We start from the raw sequence: 18,241 nt of genomic DNA on the forward strand, positions 1-18,241 counted from the left end.
TACTGACCTTGTTCCTTGTTAGAACACTTACTATATTCTTGTTATAAAATATTCAGAAATCCTCTAACTTTTAAGAACAGTGCCCATTGTCCATATCTACTTCAGACACAAACACATAACCTAATTTCCTCCTCATGTGAGAGACCCTATACGTCTTACCAGCTCTCAGCTTACCGTCTCTTTCCACAATAAAATCTTTTTCTGACTATTATGTTACTCTCTCTCTCGCTACACTTTTTTTTTTTAATTTATTATTTATTTATTTATTTATGGCTACGTTGGGTCTTTGTTGCTGTGCGTGGGCTTTCTCTAGTTGCAGCAAGCGGGGAGATACTCTTCATTGCGGTGCCCGGGCTTCTCATTTCAGTGGCTTCTCTTGTTGTGGAGCACGGGCTCTAGGCACACAGGTTTCAGTAGTGGCTCACAGGTTCTAGAGCACAGGCTCAGTAGTTGTGGTGCACAGGCTTAGTTGCTCCGCGGCATGTGGGATCTTCCTGGACCAGGGCTCGAATCCGTGTCCCCTGCATTGGCAGGTGGATTCTTAACCACTGCGCCACCAGGGAAGCCCTCATGACACTCTTTTTACATATGTAGGCTGCACCAAGTAAGTTGGTGGCTATAGTGTTCTTTTTTTGTTTTTTTTTTTTTGCGGTTCGCGGGCCTCTCACTGTTGTGGCCTCTCCCGTTGCAGAGCACAGGCTCTGGATGCGCAGGCTCAGCAGCCATGGCTCACAGGCTCAGCCACTCCGTGGCATGTGGGATCTTCCCAGACCGGGGCTCGAACCCGTGTCCCCTGCATCAGCAGGTGGAGTCTCAACCACTGCGCCACCAGGGAAAGCCCGAATGTTCTACTTTAAATAATTTGGAAATATTACCCATGTTTAAAATGTTTGTTTCAAGTGGGGTTTTTTTTGAGAGATGAGAGGGGAGGTAAAGGAAAGCCTTGTAGAAGCAAAGCTCCTAAAGGTACAGAGTCCTTTATATTTGATCTTAAGAGATGGTCAGTGCTGATTACCTGTCATCCACACACGTACTTTGCAAGATAGGAGAAAGGAGTTAATCCTTTCTTTCTTTTGGTTTCTTTTTGGAAGGGGAAAACTTATAGGAGCCATAGCTATGTAGAAGGACAGTTTTTTAATAAGTAAGACCTTCAGTAAAAGAAAGCAGTTTTCTCCTGATTCAGATTGGCATTAATGGGGATATCAAAAGTTTCATTTAATACTCATTGATCTGAGGGGTTGCCAACAACTAAATGAGTTAGTATGTTTGTTTTTAATGCCAAGTTGCTTTATAATGTCAAAGAACCAGGTCTGATGGACTTAGGGGATTAGAAAGGACTGAAGATGGTAATCATGGAGGTGGATACATGCTTAGGGCTTTCTGACACCTGTCAGTCAATCAGCCAGCAAATAGATTTTGAGTACCAGTGATAATTCAAGGCATTGAGGAAGGGAGTAATGAACAAGATAGACACCATCCCTGCTCCTAAGGAGCTCTCATTCTAGTGGCAAACACCATAGACAGAGAAGTTCAGATTCTATTAATACAGTAAAAATAGGATATTACAGTAGAAAGTGCCTTGGGGAATGGGGAGCTGCTTTAGTTAAGATTGGTCAGAGAAGGCCTCAGACAAATTGTCATTAAAATTGATTCTCAAATGACAGGAAGAGGCAGCTATTAAAGAAATGGAGGAAGTGGTTTAAACACAGAAGCGATGGTCTCTGAAGAGACACTGCATCAGATTTAAGTTTATCATGTTTGGGGTACAAAAAAGAAAGCCAGTGGGGTTGGAAATGGTGAACAAGGGAGGGATGAGATGAGGTTGGAGGAGTAGGTAAAGGAGATTGGAGGGTCTTAAGAAAGCAGGTGACGTGATCTGATTTTTGTTTTTAAGAGGTCACTCTAGTTGCTGTGTGGAAAATGAAATGTAGTATTTGCCACATTAAGGTAGAGAAGTGAAGAATATGAGGAATAATAAAAAGTTTAATTTAATTTTAGAATAATCCAAGTTTTAATATACTGAAGTTTTAAAATAGGAAGTTACTTTTTGGATGTAAACATAAGTATTTATGTGTTGACTTAAGTTGTGGATCTCTTTTATTAGAAATCCTCTAATTTTTCAAGTTTCAAATGGCCTTTTATGTTAATTTGGCATAAATAGTACATCATAGCTGATATATATGTATATTGGATCCTTAAGAATTCATATGAATAAAAATAAGGATTTTCCCCCCAGCACAGAAATTTCACTTCAGCAGCGACTAGAGTACATTGCTCGTGCCATTCTTAGTGCCAAAAGTTCCACTGCCATTTCATCAATAGCTGCAGATGGTGAATTCCTTCATGAATTAGAAGAAAAAATGGAAGTAAGTGCTAACGACACTTAAGTCTTATCCACATTGATTAGTAGCCACGTGTTAGTCCACTTTCTCTCTTCCCCTAGTAGATAATAGGTCTGTAGCAGTCAGTATTAATTTTAATCTCTTATGCTTTCTTTTTTTCTTTTCATATTTATATATAAATCTTTTAAAAGATTTTAATGATACAGCATTTGGGTCCTAGGACATTGCTGTAATCTAAAAGTTTTCTCTATGGCATTTCTAAAGATTTATTCTAACTGTTCTGATACCAAGCAGATTATGTCACATTCACTGTTTATTCTGGAGGCTAATAAGTAGATGTGTAGAGTGGGCTAAACCGCCTTTACTAAGAGACACAAAAATGTATAATGGTCCCCATACAAAAGCTTATTTCTCATTCACAAAATCCAGAGTTGGTGTTCCTGATTGGCATATGACTTTCTTCCACTTGGTTGATGTCAGTTCCCAAGTTCTATTTTCTGACTCTACCATTCCAGTGGCCTTAGCTTTTTCTTTGATCAAAGGGAGGAAGGGTGAAAAGAGCATGTAAGAAGCACATTCACTCTTAAAAAACCTCAACCCTGAAGTGGCATACTGTACTTCTGTTCACATTCCTTTGAAGAGAACATAGTCTTACGGCCATACTCCTAGCAGAGGAGGCCGGGAAGTAGAGGCTGGCCATTTTGTCTGGCTATAATCATGGACAAAACAGGTGTTGGTGAGTAGCAAAGGCTCTCTGTCACAGCACAGTCCCTATGTAATCTTCTATGTTGTAATGAAGGGTTGCTAGTCTGTTATGATAAAAGTCTTTATTTATACATTTTTTTAAAATTCGGGTAGAATTGACATATAACAGTTGCTAAGGTATACAACATAATGATTAAATTTTTCTATATATTGCAAAATGATCACCACAGTGAGTCTAGTTAGCATCTGTCACCATAAATGATTACAAAAAAAATTATTTTCTTGTGATGAGGACTTTTTAAGACCTACTCTTTTAGCAACTTTCAAAATATGCAGCACAGTATGATTAACTATAGTCACTATGCTGTTATTTATATATTATTTTTATTTTAACAAACTTAAAGTCAGATACTAGGAGTCATTCCTTCAAGTACCTGGTGATTTATCATGAAGAACTTAAGATTTGATTTTTTTCTACCCAAACTAGGTTGCTAGGATCCAACTTCAGATACAAGAGACACTACAAAGGCAATATTCCCATCATTCTTCTGTACAGGATGCAATTTCTCAGCTGGACTCTGAGCTAATGGACATAACTAAGGTAATAAAAAAGCAAGTGAAATTCCTATAGTAGTCACCTACTATCTTGTTTCTTTTGCATTTTATTTTGTGTTTAAGATAAGCCGTCTTTGGAAGCACATCACTGGGCTGACACATCATCACTGTGGTATCTCACTCTTAGAAAAAGCTGTTTCTCTTTCCAGGCCAATTTCTATCAAGAATCTATCAGCCTCACATGGGGCTTTGTTAAAACTCCTGCCACCTATTTTATGGCCTTGTTTCTTATCTTGAAAAAGTAATTTATCTTTGCTTAACTCTCCAAGCCTCTCCCACTCTGTACCCTTCTGAACAGTTTCTTTTTCAATTATTCATGGACATTTCTCTAAGTACCCTGAAGCACCGTTAGATTTGTCAGTATTTCTGTGATTTTTCAAATCTTAGTTTAGACAACACTAATTCTAAAAGAAATGTCATTGCAGTATCTTGCTCTCAGCCAAGAAAAAAAAAGGCACACATATTTAAATCTGTTTAAATGTGTTTTCCATGCATTTACCTTTTTTTTTTTTTTTTTTTTTTTTTTTGGGGGTATGTGAGCCACTCACTGTTGTGGCCTCTCCCGTTGCGGAGCGCAGGCTCAGTGGCCATGGCTCACGGGCCCAGCCGCTCCACGGCACGTGGCATCCTCCCGGACCGGGGCATGAACCCATGTCCCCTGCATCGGCAGGCAGACTCTCAACCACTGCGCCACCAGGGAAGCCCGCATTTACCATTCTTAATCTGGCATTACAACCACCTACGTGTCATCACATCTTTGTATCATATTTTTGGAACTTTAGATAAAATCTTTGGTTACTTTTAACTTTGAGGGAGTTCTTCACTGTTAATTTCTGAATACTAATCTCTGGTTGGATGTTGGCATTTTCTTCTACAGCTTTATGGGGAATTTGCTGACCCATTTAAACTTGCAGAATGTAAACTTGCAATAATTCATTGTGCCGGTTATTCAGACCCTATACTGGTGCAGACGCTTTGGCAAGATATCATAGAGAAAGGTAAGTGTTCATTTATAGGTGTATTAGCTGTACGTTATTTAGTGACTTAGTAGAAGAGTGAATGCAAGCTGTTAACAGTCATATATTTAGGGCTCATGAGAATTGTATATACCTAAACAGAGGGAAGTAGAGGGTACTTGATATGGCGGAGGGTGATCCTGTAGAGAATGATCCCAGTAAATATTTGAGAGGACCCTCAGAAAAGATGTGTCGTTTTTGTGGTTTATACTGCTTAATAAGGGATTCTGAGGCACTTAGCTCGGAATCTCATAACTAGTGCCCTGGTAAATGGAAAGTATATCAGACAGTAACAGAAACACAGAATCTGCTCATTATATTAACGTGCATAGAAGTTCTAGTATTTTGAACCTTGAAACGGAATAAAATAGTCAATTTATTTTATTTATTTATTTAGGCTGCACCAGGTCTAAGTTGCAGCGTGTGAGATCTGTAGTTGCAGCATGCATGTGGGATCTAGTTCCCTGACCAGGGCTCGAACCCGTGTCCCCTGCATTGGCAGGCAGATTCTTAACCACTGCGCCACCAGGGAAGTCTCAAAATAGTCAATTTAAAATTTTCACAATAAAAACAGTTTGGGTTTCTGATGACATGTCTCTTTCTTACAGAACTGAATGAAAGCGTGACATTGAGCTCCCCAGACAGGATGCATGCTCTTAGTCTCAAGATTGTGCTCCTTGGCAAGATGTATGCCGGCACACCTCGTTTCTTTCCTCTAGGTAAGCCATAACCTTAGCTACGGTCATGGGGCTTTTATCTTTTTGTTTTGATGGTTTTCTTCATTGACATGGAAAAATAATGGTTTGTAGGGCAAAATCATTTTGTTGTTGCTATTTATTAGCTCTGCAGTTTCATTCTACCTCTCCAGAAAGAAACACCTCCAAAGAATAGCAGAATTTGTTGATGAATAGTTGGGTATAAAACTCTCTTTGCTTGACCTTCCAAGTTGATATATCTATCTTGGGATAGTCTGACTAACAGACCGTAGTGGTTATGTTATTGGTAACCCTATACACACTTGAAGAGAAGGGGAAAATAGCTGATGTTTTTGTGCATGGATGATCTGTGATTGATTCAACTGCTCCCTATTATATTGGGGGCATATTTTTCTTTAAAATAGCAAGTAGTTGTGTTAAAAATGTAATTTTTGTGAACTCCTTTCTTAACCAGATATACTATTTGTTATGTAGGAGACTCTGTTATAAGCCATTTGCCAACCTATAATGTCTTCCTCGGTTGTAAAACAATAGACTCAACATAAATATATTCATACAGTAGAATGTTAAATAATCACTTTGTGTTTTTGAGAAATGTTGAGAAACATGAAAACGCTTATAACATAACATCAAATTGTTTTTAAAATATGAAGATCCAGACTTGTTTATAGACCTTCTCTGATTTAGGGTTTATTCCCTGGACATGGTAAGAAATAAAACTATTATAATCATACCCTTATTTCTTGTCAGTACAGTACTAAACACTGCCATGCCAAAAAAACAAAAAACTGCCATGCCATTTCATTGATCAGGAAAATAAAGAGAAAATAAAGAGCAACTGTATATATATGTCTTATGAGTATGTGAAACCTGACAATTTTAATAGCAAAAAGGCCACATTGTACACAATCCCTTTTGAGCGTATTTCCGCTTTGACTTAAGAGTTTTAATTGTTGAACCCAGTAAAATTTAGGGTAGAAGAGGCCTTCCTTTTTCTATCACTCTCTCAATGGCAAACAGGTTCCAGGGGGCTTCAAACTAGAACAAATTGAGTCTTTAGAATTTTTATTACCTTTCCAGAATCTCTGTATGGTAACTTATATGGGAGATGCAGGTTCAGTGGCACTTTTTTCAGTGACTCCTCTTGCCCATGGTTACTCACATTGGTCAGTCTCAGATTTTAGGTACCATAAATAAGAATTTGATTGTTACTGTTAAGATCTTATTTATGGGACTTCCCTGGTGGCACAGTGGTTAAGAATCCGCCTGCCAATGCACAGGACATGGGTTCGATCCCTGGTCCGGGAAGATGCCGCTTGCCACGGAGCAACTATGCCCGTGTGCCACAACTACTGAGCCTGTGCACTAGAGCCCGTGAGCCACAAGAGAAGCCACTGCTATGAGAAGCCCGCGCACCGCAACAAAGAGTAGTAGCCCCCGCTGGACGCAACTAGAGAAAGCCCACACACAGCAACGAAGACCCAATGCAACAATCAATCAATCAATTTAAAACAAAAAATCTTATTTACGATGTAACAGGTAGTAAAAAGTGAGACTGGGACCACAATTACAATCATCAAAATAAATAATTTATGAATCTTATGAATATTACATTTAATATTTCTAAAATCTAGATGCAGTAGTGCTTCTTTCCTGAAAAGCTGTTAAATTGAAGATATAGTATTTCAAGATATTAAATATTATCAGTGGGTCCTCTCCAATAGTGGAATTGTGAATGGTCTCTATTTTCTTCTTGTCCTTTTGCTGTTTTCCAAATTCATTATAATAAGTTTTTTCTCTAATAGCTTTACAGTGTGTAATTGAATGGTTTTAGCATATTTACAGAGTTGTGCAACCATCATCACAATTAAATTTAGACCGTTTTCATCACCCCAAAAAAGAAATTATATCCACCTTCAGCCCTAGGCAACCACTGTTCTACTTTCTATCTCTTTAGGTTTTCCTATATTTCGGTATATGCCTTATTTTTTATTAAAAGAATTTTTTAAATTGTTCTTTAAAAGATTTTCCTGTAGAAACTGTTCAATTATGAGTAAGGCCTACTTTTTAGTATCAAGAGTTAACAATTCTACAACAACAAAAAAATGGTAATTATATGAGGTGAAGGACATGTTAACTAACCTTATTGTGGAAAACATTTTGCAATACGTATGTGTATCAAATTATCACATTTATACCTTAAACTTAGACAGCGTTACATGTCAATTATATCTCAGTAACGCTGGGCACAAAAAAAGAGTTAACAATCCCAACTTCTGGTCCTTTTCTCTCCCCAGATTTTATTGTGCAGTTCTTAGAGCAGCAAGTTTGTACTTTGAACTGGGATGTGGGTTTTGTGATACAGACAATGAATGAAATTGGAGTGCCATTACCTAGACTACTGGAAGTATATGATCACTTGTTCAAGTCACGGGTAAGGAAAATATTAAATAAAATAAAATAATTTATTTAGTTAAATCAGTTAACTTTCTAGATACAGGAGTATTTTGCTTGTGTGTTTGTAAGTATCTCATCTAATACAGTTGTATCAGAAATTTGCTTCATTGGTTAAGCAAATTATGCTTCAGACTTTTTTAAAACCAGTAATGAGAGTTGCTTTGCAATATATCATGATAAAAATCAAATATTTTTAATATTAATTAACATAATTATATATGCTTTACTTTTAGTGGAACAGGCTAAATATATGAAGAATGATCATTTACTATAAAGGAACAAAATATCAGTGTATTTATTCACTGTAACCTCATCTAAAATATCAGTGCTTAAAGATCTTTCCACAAGAAAAGAAAATTTAACTATATATGCTGACAGGTGGTAACTAGACTTACTATGGTGATCATTTTGCAGTGAATGCAAACAATGAATCACTGTATTGTACACCTGAAACCAATATAATGTTATATGTCAATTATACCTCAGTTTTTTTTAAAATGATCTGTCTCACCATATTTAACCTTATTGGACTGTATATTTTGTAATTTTTATCCTAAGATCAAAAACCAAACAAAACCTGTTGAACTGGATTGTGTTTAATACTAGTCATGATTATAGTACCATCATCAAAACATTCATACAGTGCTTTACAAGGCACTTGTATATCTCATTAAAACTCAATGAGCCCATGATGGAAATGAGCAAGTAGTAGTATCCCCATCTTCTACTACATCTGACAAGGGCAGAGAGCTTAAATAACCTGCTCAAGTCACATGGCTAGTAATGATGAAGCCAGAACTAGAATTAAGATTCTCTGACTCCTGATTTAGTCTCTTATTCACACTATCAGATTAAGTCTGCATAAGTTCAGAGTAAAAATGGTGTCACAGCCAATAGGAAGAGATGGATTTTCTTCTCTTACTTCAGGTTCCTAAGCAGGAAATTTGTATGCTCTCCACAGTGGATCGATACATCAGATATTCATCCTAAATCACAATGAAGTTTTCAGTGCTATTCATTATTAACCATAATCAGATATATAATTTAGTAAACACATAATATTAAATGTTTATTTTAATATCAGTAAATTTTGCTTTGGACATTGATAACTATTTTAACTAACATAAATGATTAAAAAATCAGTTGACACAATTTGCCTTACAACTCATGATGTATTTTTTCTTTATAGGATCCATTCTGGAACAGAATGAAGAAGCCACTGCACCTTTTGGATTGTATACATGTACTGTTGACAAGATATGTTGAAAATCCTAGCCAAGTTTTAAATTGTGAGAGGTCAGTATGAATTAGATATAGTTTATTGTATACCAAAGGCTTTTAAATGCACCTAATAAATACCTGGGTAACAAATTTGGAGACAGTGGGGCACGATATGGAAACTAAAAGAAGTATGCGAGATTTAAGCTCTTGTGCATGTATGCAATAACTATTTGAATGATATCAGTCAGTATTTATGAAAGGTTAGAGTTTTTTCCATTTTTCAACCCTTGTCCTGAAGTCTTTCTAAAGGTGGCGGGATAAAATTAATGAATTACTCCTAAACTCCTTTCACTTTGAATTAGTGGCCTAGGAAGTTCAATTATGTATTTGTGATATTAATGGCCATTTCAAGATATATTTGTTTGAAAAGGCCAAATGAATGTAAATAATATTAATTTAAGGAATCATCCCTTACTGCCTCCTTCTCATTATAATAATCTTCAAAAGGGAAATGGTGGTGATGTGGTAATCCATCTACCCCCTGAGTTTCCTTCTCTATTTTCATTTATTTGCCATTTACTTAATTACATGATCCTTGCTGTCATGTGGGACTATAATAAGTAAGGTTAGCAGAAGTTGAAGGGAAGTCTTACAGGAGGAAATGTTTCTAAATATGTAGATGGTTGATCAGGTGTCTTTTTCATTACAGGAGAAGATTCACAAATCTCTGCCTGGATGCCGTTTGTGGTTATCTGGTTGAGCTCCAGTCTATGAGCTCCTCCGTAGCAGTACAGGCCATCACTGGGAATTTTAAATCTCTTCAGGCTAAACTAGAACGGCTTCATTAATTATTGTAATGTATTTTCATCCATGTGTTTTGATCTGTAAAATAAAAGCTCAGCTGGGTCCAGATTTCAGGTGCTATAAATCTAAGAATTTAAGAATAATTTTAGTAGAAACAATGTTTTTAATAAGTGGCTGGTATCAGCAGACAGTACATTTGCAGGTGAATTTTTTTTTACTACATAATACTATTTTGTTTTTTAATAATCAGGTTAAACAAATGAAATAAGATTATGATTTTAACACAAAGATAAAAAAATAAAAAACTCTTATTTTGAATTTATAGTATTCATTTTCAAGTTAGTTCTAGTGTCAAAACTTAAATAGGCTAGCTGAGCAGGTCCAGTCCCATAATACTAGATTCTACAACAGTTCCTAAATAGGCAAATAAACACTGTCTCTTTTTAGAAGTTATTTAGGCTTTGGGTTTAACCTTGGAAAGAAATTTCTTCCAACTACTGATTTGGTCAGTTACAGTCCTTGTAATACACACCTGGTTGTTTTTTGAGCAAGTGATAAACTTGTAACTAATGTTCTGTGTCTTAAAAACCTATGCAGGGAGATACTGTTTTCCCTCAGTGTTCACCTAGCTCTTCTTTGGCCTGGGACTACTGATTCCTTTAAAGCAGTGGTTCTCAAAATGTACACACCAAACTATGACATCAGCATCATCTGGGAATTTGTTAGAAATTCAGATTCTCCAGCCCAGTCCCAAACCTACTGAACCGAAAACTTTGGGATGAGTCCCAGCACTCTGTTTTAATAAGCCCTTCAGGACATTCTGGTACATGTCAGGTTTGAGAACCATTGCATTAGAGGATACAACTAGTTTATGGATTGAGCTCCCTATCTGATTCCTCCTCCTCCCTCCCCCATCAATAACCACAACACACGTTTCACCCAAGACACACCATATATGAAGCAAAATAGTAATATAAAAATAGTTTAAAAATAGTTTTTAATCTTCAAAATTAGGATGACAAAACCAAGTGCCCCCAAAGTCATGGCAACAGGGAGGGAGAAAAAAGTGAGAATGACCAGGTCTAACAAAAAAGCAAGAACATGGACTCCTTTCCTCTTACCTTTTATGCTACCAAGAGTAATTACCTTCTACCTATTGTCACTAATGTATGTCTAACAATTTTCAAAATACATTTTGAAAATATTTTTCCTTCCACTTTTACTTTTTTCCCAAGACCATGGGTTGCCCTTTCCGTATTCTCTTAGAATTTAACTCCCTTTCTCCTATAATCTTCTAATTTATAATATTTACTAGAATGTTAAAATACCACTCATTAGGTACCACTACCTCTCATGTTTTTCAGCTTTTCAGTTCCCTGAGTTTAGATTTTTTGAATATGTGAAATGAATGTATGCTACACATTGTTAAGTCTGTAAATTTAAAATTCTGTCATGTCTACTTAAAATGAAAGTCTTGCTTAAATACTGTACTTAGCCACAACTCCAGTTCTGCTACATGTTTTTGTTTTAAGCACATTTACATATAAGCACATTAATATATATGCTAAGTATACTGAACTGAAAATAATGAAGCTACATCTTTCATTAGGGCTAATGTGGCTAAATGGTCCTTAAGAATCAGAAATCTGAACCCTGTTTCTTTCATTTACATAACATCTTTTGAGAGGGTTTAAGAATTCTAACCACACAGCAGACGTTTTCAGTATCCTTTGGAGGGTGGTAAGATTTCTAAGAGAAATTAAGATCCCCTCCTTCTTTTTAGTTGTCTAGAAGAGTGTTTCTAAAACTTTAACATTCATAAGAATCACTTCAATAGCCTGTTAAAACAGATGTTCCACCTTCAATGTGATGATGAAACTGGTAAGTGGATCAGACTTGGAGTAGCATTGTTCTAGCACATTCATCCACTTCATTTATACACTTTGTATTTGGTGTTCATTCAACACAGTATTTCTTTATAGTGACTATTAAACATATATAGGCAATGAATAATAAGTGGAACGTATGAAACAGTGCATTCATTGTAGGCAGTGAGGAGTCACTGAAAGTCTTGGTTTTGACATATATTTATATTTTAGATCATTTTAGTATGGCAAAATGTTTAGGAAAGAGAAAAATCTATTTTGAGTTAACTGTACAAGGTATGGGATATTGATCCTGAAATTCATGAAATGTATGTTCAGCATTTCTTTAGTATAATATACCTGGACTTACTAGTGACTTGTTCATTGAAAACCTCTCTGCTAACCACATAAACTTCCTCCACTTATATGTTTTATAGTTGATTTCATCTCAGGACTCACATATTACTCATTCTCTTCCTCAGGATACCTCCCATCTCCATCTTTTTTCCTCTTATTCATGAGGGGGAAATTATGATAGTGATACAGTTGTATCAGGAAAATAAAGAAATAGAACATTGAATCTGAAGGTCTTGAAAGGCACATGCTTTCCTTTCATTTTCTATCAGTTTTTTCATTTAAATTCTCTTACTAATAAAAAAATTTTGCAGAATATTTTTGAGCCTTATAGTAAATCATTTAAACTTTTTGAAGTTTTATTTTCGTCATAAGGAAAGTTTCCTCATAAGGAGATTGAAGCTAAATGATAAGACTTTTTTAAATCCAAAATTTGTAAGAACTAATGTAATCTATTTTTATTCAGTTTTGTTGTTCTGCTTCACATATTAGTTAAAATACTATTGTTTTTACTCTTTTTCATTTCAAATAAACATTTCTGCTGCATTATGGCATGTTTGAAATTAAACATTTGTTTTAGAACTCAGCTATGCTTCCTGTATTTTGGCAGCTCCCATTAGCAGGAAGAATAACTCTTTTTAAGTTTAATCAGTTTGCCATGTGGGAACTAGGACTATCATATCTGCAGCCCACACCTGAGTGTCTACTTGTGTAATCAACATTTCCACTTGAATGACTGCCAAAGATACTCATTCAAAATGTGACCAAATCTGCACTCATTCCTCTATCTCTCTGCCCTTTGCCTCCTCCTGTTCCTCCTCTGTTTTCTACCTGTCTTTATCATCTGATTACTCAAATCAGAAATACAGGTCTCATCTTTAAATTCCTTCCCCTCCCTCCAAATCCAGTTGGTCACCAATTTCTAAGCAAGTCTATTTATTTGATGAAGAAATATCTGTCCAGTTACCTCACTATTTTAGTTTTTTAGAGTTTAATCAGGTACCCTATTTCACTTGGATGCTTACAATAGTGTCTAAGTGGTTTTCCCGCCTCTCATTGGACCCTGTCTTCATTTTCTCCCTGCACTAAAGTCAGTTTTCTTTTAAAAATGTAAACCTAAATGTATTATACCCCCACCTTCTCCTTCAGAAGAAATTTCAGATTCCTGGTGTGACGTACAAGGACTCCACCGAAGTTGACAAAAATAAAAAAAAAAAAGAATCTCAAGTTAATTTAAGCAAACAAAGAATTTATTTGCCCTCAAAACTAAGAAGTCCAAGTATAGAGCTACTTCCACGTGACTAGATCCAGAACCTCAATATCTTCACGGCTGTCTCCAGGTCAATTCTGCTTTTCTTTCCATCTTTATTTGTTTGTCTTTCTACAGTTTGCTCCATAAGCCCTGGGAGAGTGCAGGCAGTGTCAAGTTACTTCATTCTGTTTAATCTAACCCAGAGGTATATTCAACAGACAAGTCCGAGGAAGGGTGCTGATTTACCCAGCTTGAGTTATGGACTCAGTTTTGGGGTACAGAGTCATTCCCAAACTATACGTAACAGGAAAGAAGTGCTTTCCTAAAGAACTGGATGTTCGGCACACATCAGTCCACTGTATCTGTCCACCTCCCTTACTTACCACTAAATTCCTTGTGTTTTGATGAAAACTATAAAAGCATAGATCCAAGAAACTCAATGAATTCAGAGTAGGACAGACACAAAATCACACCTAAGCACAATATAATCAAATTCTCAGCAAACTAAAAATAAAAGAACTTCCTCAGCCTGATAAAAGACCTCTATGAAGAAATGTACAGCTAACAATCCACTTAATGGTGGAAGACTAAACACTTTTTCCTTAAAGTTGAGAACAAAATACGAATGTTTCTATTCAACATAGGATTGGAGGTCCTGATCAGTGCAATTTGCAAAGGAAATGAAACACGAATTGGAAAAGCAGAATTAAAGGTGTGCTTATTCACAATTATGTAAAAAATCCTATAGAATATACAGAAAACAGTAGAACTACTAAGTAGAACAAACTGCTAGAACTAGTTTAGCAAGATCACAGGATATAAGGTCAATGTATAAAAGCCAACTGCATTTCAATATACTAGCAGCAAGTAACCAAAAAATCTTAAATACTGAAAATAGCATGAAAAACCATTAAATAAGATTAATTTTAACCAAATATATATAAGACCTATACACTGGAAACTATAAGATAGTGCTGGAAGAAATTAAATGAGAAATATACAATACTCATGGATTGGAAGACTAAACTTATTAACCATGAATTCTCATCAAATGGATATAGAGATTTGATGCACTGTCAACCAGATTTCCAGTACACTTTCTTGTAGAAATTGACAAGCTGATTCTAAAATTTATATGGAAATCAGAGGTCCTAGGATAGCCAAAACAGTTTTGAAAAAGAATAAAATTTGAGAATATACTCTGACTTCAAGATTTTGTTATAAAACTACAGTAATCGTGATAATGTGGCATTGGTATAAGGATATACACATCAATGGAACAAAGTAAGACTACAGAAGTAGATGCACACATATATGGACAATGGATTTTCAACAAAGGTGGTAAGGTAATTCAGTAGGAGAAAGAACAGTCTTTTCAATAAATGGTGCAGGAACAATTGAATATCTACATGGAAATAAATCCTCAACCCTTACCTCATAACATATACAAAAATTACCTTAATATGCATCACAGACCTAAACATAAAACGTAAAATTATGAAACTTCTGGAAGAAAACTGGATTAAAAAAATCTTGTGACCTTAGGCAGAATTCTTAGGACAAAAAAAAAACCCCAAATCAGAAAAAGCTGATAAATTGAACTTCACTGTAATTTAAAACATCTGCTCTTAAAAAAAACACATTAAGAAAATGAAAAGCCAGGCCACAGACTGGAATAAAATACTTGCAAACCACAGATCTGATAAAACACTTGATCTCAATAAAGAGACAACCCCCACCCCCCCAAAAATAAATGAGGGCAAAATGATTTGGATACTTTACCCAAGAAAATATCTGAATGGCAAATAAGCCCACAAAAACATGCTCAACATTGTTACAAGGGAAATGTAATATAATAAGATGCCACTATACATCTACAGAAAGGGCTAGAATTTTAAAAGATTGGCCATTGGCAAGGATGCAGAGTAACTGGAACTTGCACATGATTAGTAGGAATGCAAAACAGTATAGCCACTTTGGAAAACCGGCAGTTTCTGTTAAGGTTAACCATATATATACTCTTGTGACCCTGTAATCCTAGTTATTGCTCCAAATATTTACTCAAGAGAAATAAAAACTTAGGTCCACAGAAAAACTTGTATGAGAATGTTCGTAACAGCTTTACTCATTATAGCCAGAAACTGAAACAACCAAAATCTCCAACAACAGTTGAATAAATAATAAATTGTAGTATAGTCATGCAATGAAGTACCATACCAGTATAAGCAACAATATGGTGTTAAGAGAGAGTTAAGTAGCAAAAAGAATATATGCAGTATGATTCCGTTTACACAAAGTTCAAGAACAGACAATAACAAAAAAACTGCCCTGGATTGTTTAGATATGTATACATAGATGGCAAAACCTTAAAGAAACCAAGGTTATCATAAAAGTTGGTCTAATGGTTACTTCCAGAACGTAGGGAGAGAGATGGCTGTGGGGAGAGAGGGGAACTTCGTGGGTATGGGATGTGCATGCCTTCTAGGAAGTTAATGTTCTTTCTTGACCTGGTTGGTAATGTGTCATAGATATTCACTCCACATTTTATAAATCTTACATATGTATTTTATATATACGTCTGTGTATATACTACATTTTACAATTAAATGAAAACAAACATTTGAATGAATTATTATGAATCATTTAGTCATTGTAAATAAATCACTTAAACACGAGCTTTGGAGGTGGCTTCAAGATGGTGGAAGAATAAGACGTGGAGATCACCTTCCTCCCACAAATACATCAAAACTACATCTACATGTGGAACCACTCCTACAGAGCACCAACTGAACGCTGGCAGAAGACCTCAGACCTCCCAAAAGGAACAGATGCTCTCAGACCACCTACACGCAGAGGCGGGGCCAATCAAAAGCTGAACCCCGGGAGCTGTGCGAACAAAGAAGAGAAAGGGAAATCTCTCCCAGCAGCCTCAGGAGAAGCAGATTAAATCTCCACAATCAACTTGATGTACCCTGCAATTGTGGAATACCTGAATAGATAACAAATCATCCCAAAATTGAGGTGGTGGACTTTGGGAGCAACTGTAGACTTGGGGTTTGCTTTCTGCATCTAATTTGTTTCTGGTTTTATATATCTCTTAATTTAGTATTTAGAGTTAATTATCATCAGTAGATTTGTTTATTGATTTGGTTGCTCTCTTCCTTTATAGATAGATATATATATATGTATGTATATATATATTTTTTTCCTTTTTCTCTTTCTGTGAGTGTGGATGTGTATGCTTCTTTTTGTGATTTTGTCTGTATAGCTTTGCTTTTGCCATTTGTCCTAGGGTTCTGACTGTCCATTTTTCTTTTTAGTATAGATTTTAGCACTTGTTATCATTGGTGGATTTGTTTTTTGGTGTGGTTGCTCTCTTCTTTCTTTCACTCTTTTTTTTTAAATTACATTTTTATTTTTAATAATTTTTTTAATTTTAATAACTTTATTTTCTTTCTTTCTTTTTCTCCCTTTTCTTCTGAGCTGTGTGGCTGACAGGGTCTTGGTGCTCTGGCTGGGCGTCAGGCCTGAGCCTCTGAGGTGGGAGAGCCGAGTTCAGGACATTGGTCCACCAGAGACCTCCCGGCCCCATGTAATATCAAATGGTGAAAGCTCTCCCAGAGATCTCCATCTCAATGCTAAACCCAGCTCCACGGAATGACCAGCAAGCTACAGTGCTGGACACCCTATGCCAAACAACTAGCAAAACAGGAACACAATCCACCCATTAGCAGAGAGGCTGCCTAAAATCATAATAAGATCATTGACACCCCAAAACACACCATGGGACGTGGTGCTGTCCACCAGAAAGACAAGATCCAGCCTCATCCACCAGAACACAGGCACCAGTCGCCTCCACCAGGAAGCCTACACAACCCACTGAACCAACCTTACCCACTGGGAGCAGACAACAAAAACAACAGGAACTATGAACCTCCACACTGAGAAAAGGAGACCCCCAAACACAGTAAGTTAAGCAAAATGAGAAGACAGAGAACTACACAGCAGATGAAGGAACAAGGTAAAAACTCACCAGACCAAACAAATGAAGAGGAAATAGGCAGTCTACCTGAAAAAGAATTCAGAGTAATGATAGTAAAGATGATCCAAAATCTTGGAAGTAGAATGGAGAAAATACAAGAAACATTGAACAAGGAACTAGAACTAAAGAGGAAACAAACAATGATGAACAGCACAATAAATGAAATTAAGAATTCTCTAGAAGGAATCAGTAGCAGAATAACTGAGGCAGAAGAACTGATAAGTGGCCTGGAAGATAAAACAGTGGAAATAACTACCACAGAACACAATAAAGAAAAAAGAATTGAGGATATCTCTTAATTTAGTATTTAGAGTTAATTATCATCAGTAGATTTGTTTATTGATTTGGTTGCTCTCTTCCTTTATAGATAGATATATATATATGTATGTATATATATATTTTTTTCCTTTTTCTCTTTCTGTGAGTGTGGATGTGTATGCTTCTTTTTGTGATTTTGTCTGTATAGCTTTGCTTTTGCCATTTGTCCTAGGGTTCTGACTGTCCATTTTTCTTTTTAGTATAGATTTTAGCACTTGTTATCATTGGTGGATTTGTTTTTTGGTGTGGTTGCTCTCTTCTTTCTTTCACTCTTTTTTTTTAAATTACATTTTTATTTTTAATAATTTTTTTAATTTTAATAACTTTATTTTCTTTCTTTCTTTTTCTCCCTTTTCTTCTGAGCTGTGTGGCTGACAGGGTCTTGGTGCTCTGGCTGGGCGTCAGGCCTGAGCCTCTGAGGTGGGAGAGCCGAGTTCAGGACATTGGTCCACCAGAGACCTCCCGGCCCCATGTAATATCAAATGGTGAAAGCTCTCCCAGAGATCTCCATCTCAATGCTAAACCCAGCTCCAC

At 36.1% G+C, this 18,241-nt stretch overlaps 1 protein-coding gene across 2 annotated transcripts in view; it reads left to right on the plus strand.

The window, feature by feature from the left end:
* NUP155 (nucleoporin 155) overlaps positions 1–10,187 on the plus strand; it is a 59,737-nt gene extending 49,550 nt beyond the window's left edge. Inside the window, exons 28-34 of one of the 2 annotated variants that reach the window (XM_007447915.1) lie at positions 2,237–2,366; positions 3,535–3,648; positions 4,540–4,660; positions 5,287–5,397; positions 7,692–7,828; positions 9,041–9,147; positions 9,782–10,187. In XM_007447915.1, the coding sequence (XP_007447977.1) occupies positions 2,237–2,366; positions 3,535–3,648; positions 4,540–4,660; positions 5,287–5,397; positions 7,692–7,828; positions 9,041–9,147; positions 9,782–9,920 (859 nt within the window). In that variant the 3' untranslated portion in view covers positions 9,921–10,187. The remainder of the gene's footprint in view (positions 1–2,236; positions 2,367–3,534; positions 3,649–4,539; positions 4,661–5,286; positions 5,398–7,691; positions 7,829–9,040; positions 9,148–9,781) is intronic. The other variant, XM_007447914.1, reaches the window with a different exon arrangement.
* The last annotated feature ends 8,054 nt before the right edge of the window (positions 10,188–18,241 follow it).

Source organism: Lipotes vexillifer, unplaced genomic scaffold (genome assembly GCF_000442215.2).
Source record: "Lipotes vexillifer unplaced genomic scaffold, Lipotes_vexillifer_v1.1 scaffold1706, whole genome shotgun sequence".
NCBI lineage: Eukaryota > Metazoa > Chordata > Mammalia > Artiodactyla > Lipotidae > Lipotes > Lipotes vexillifer.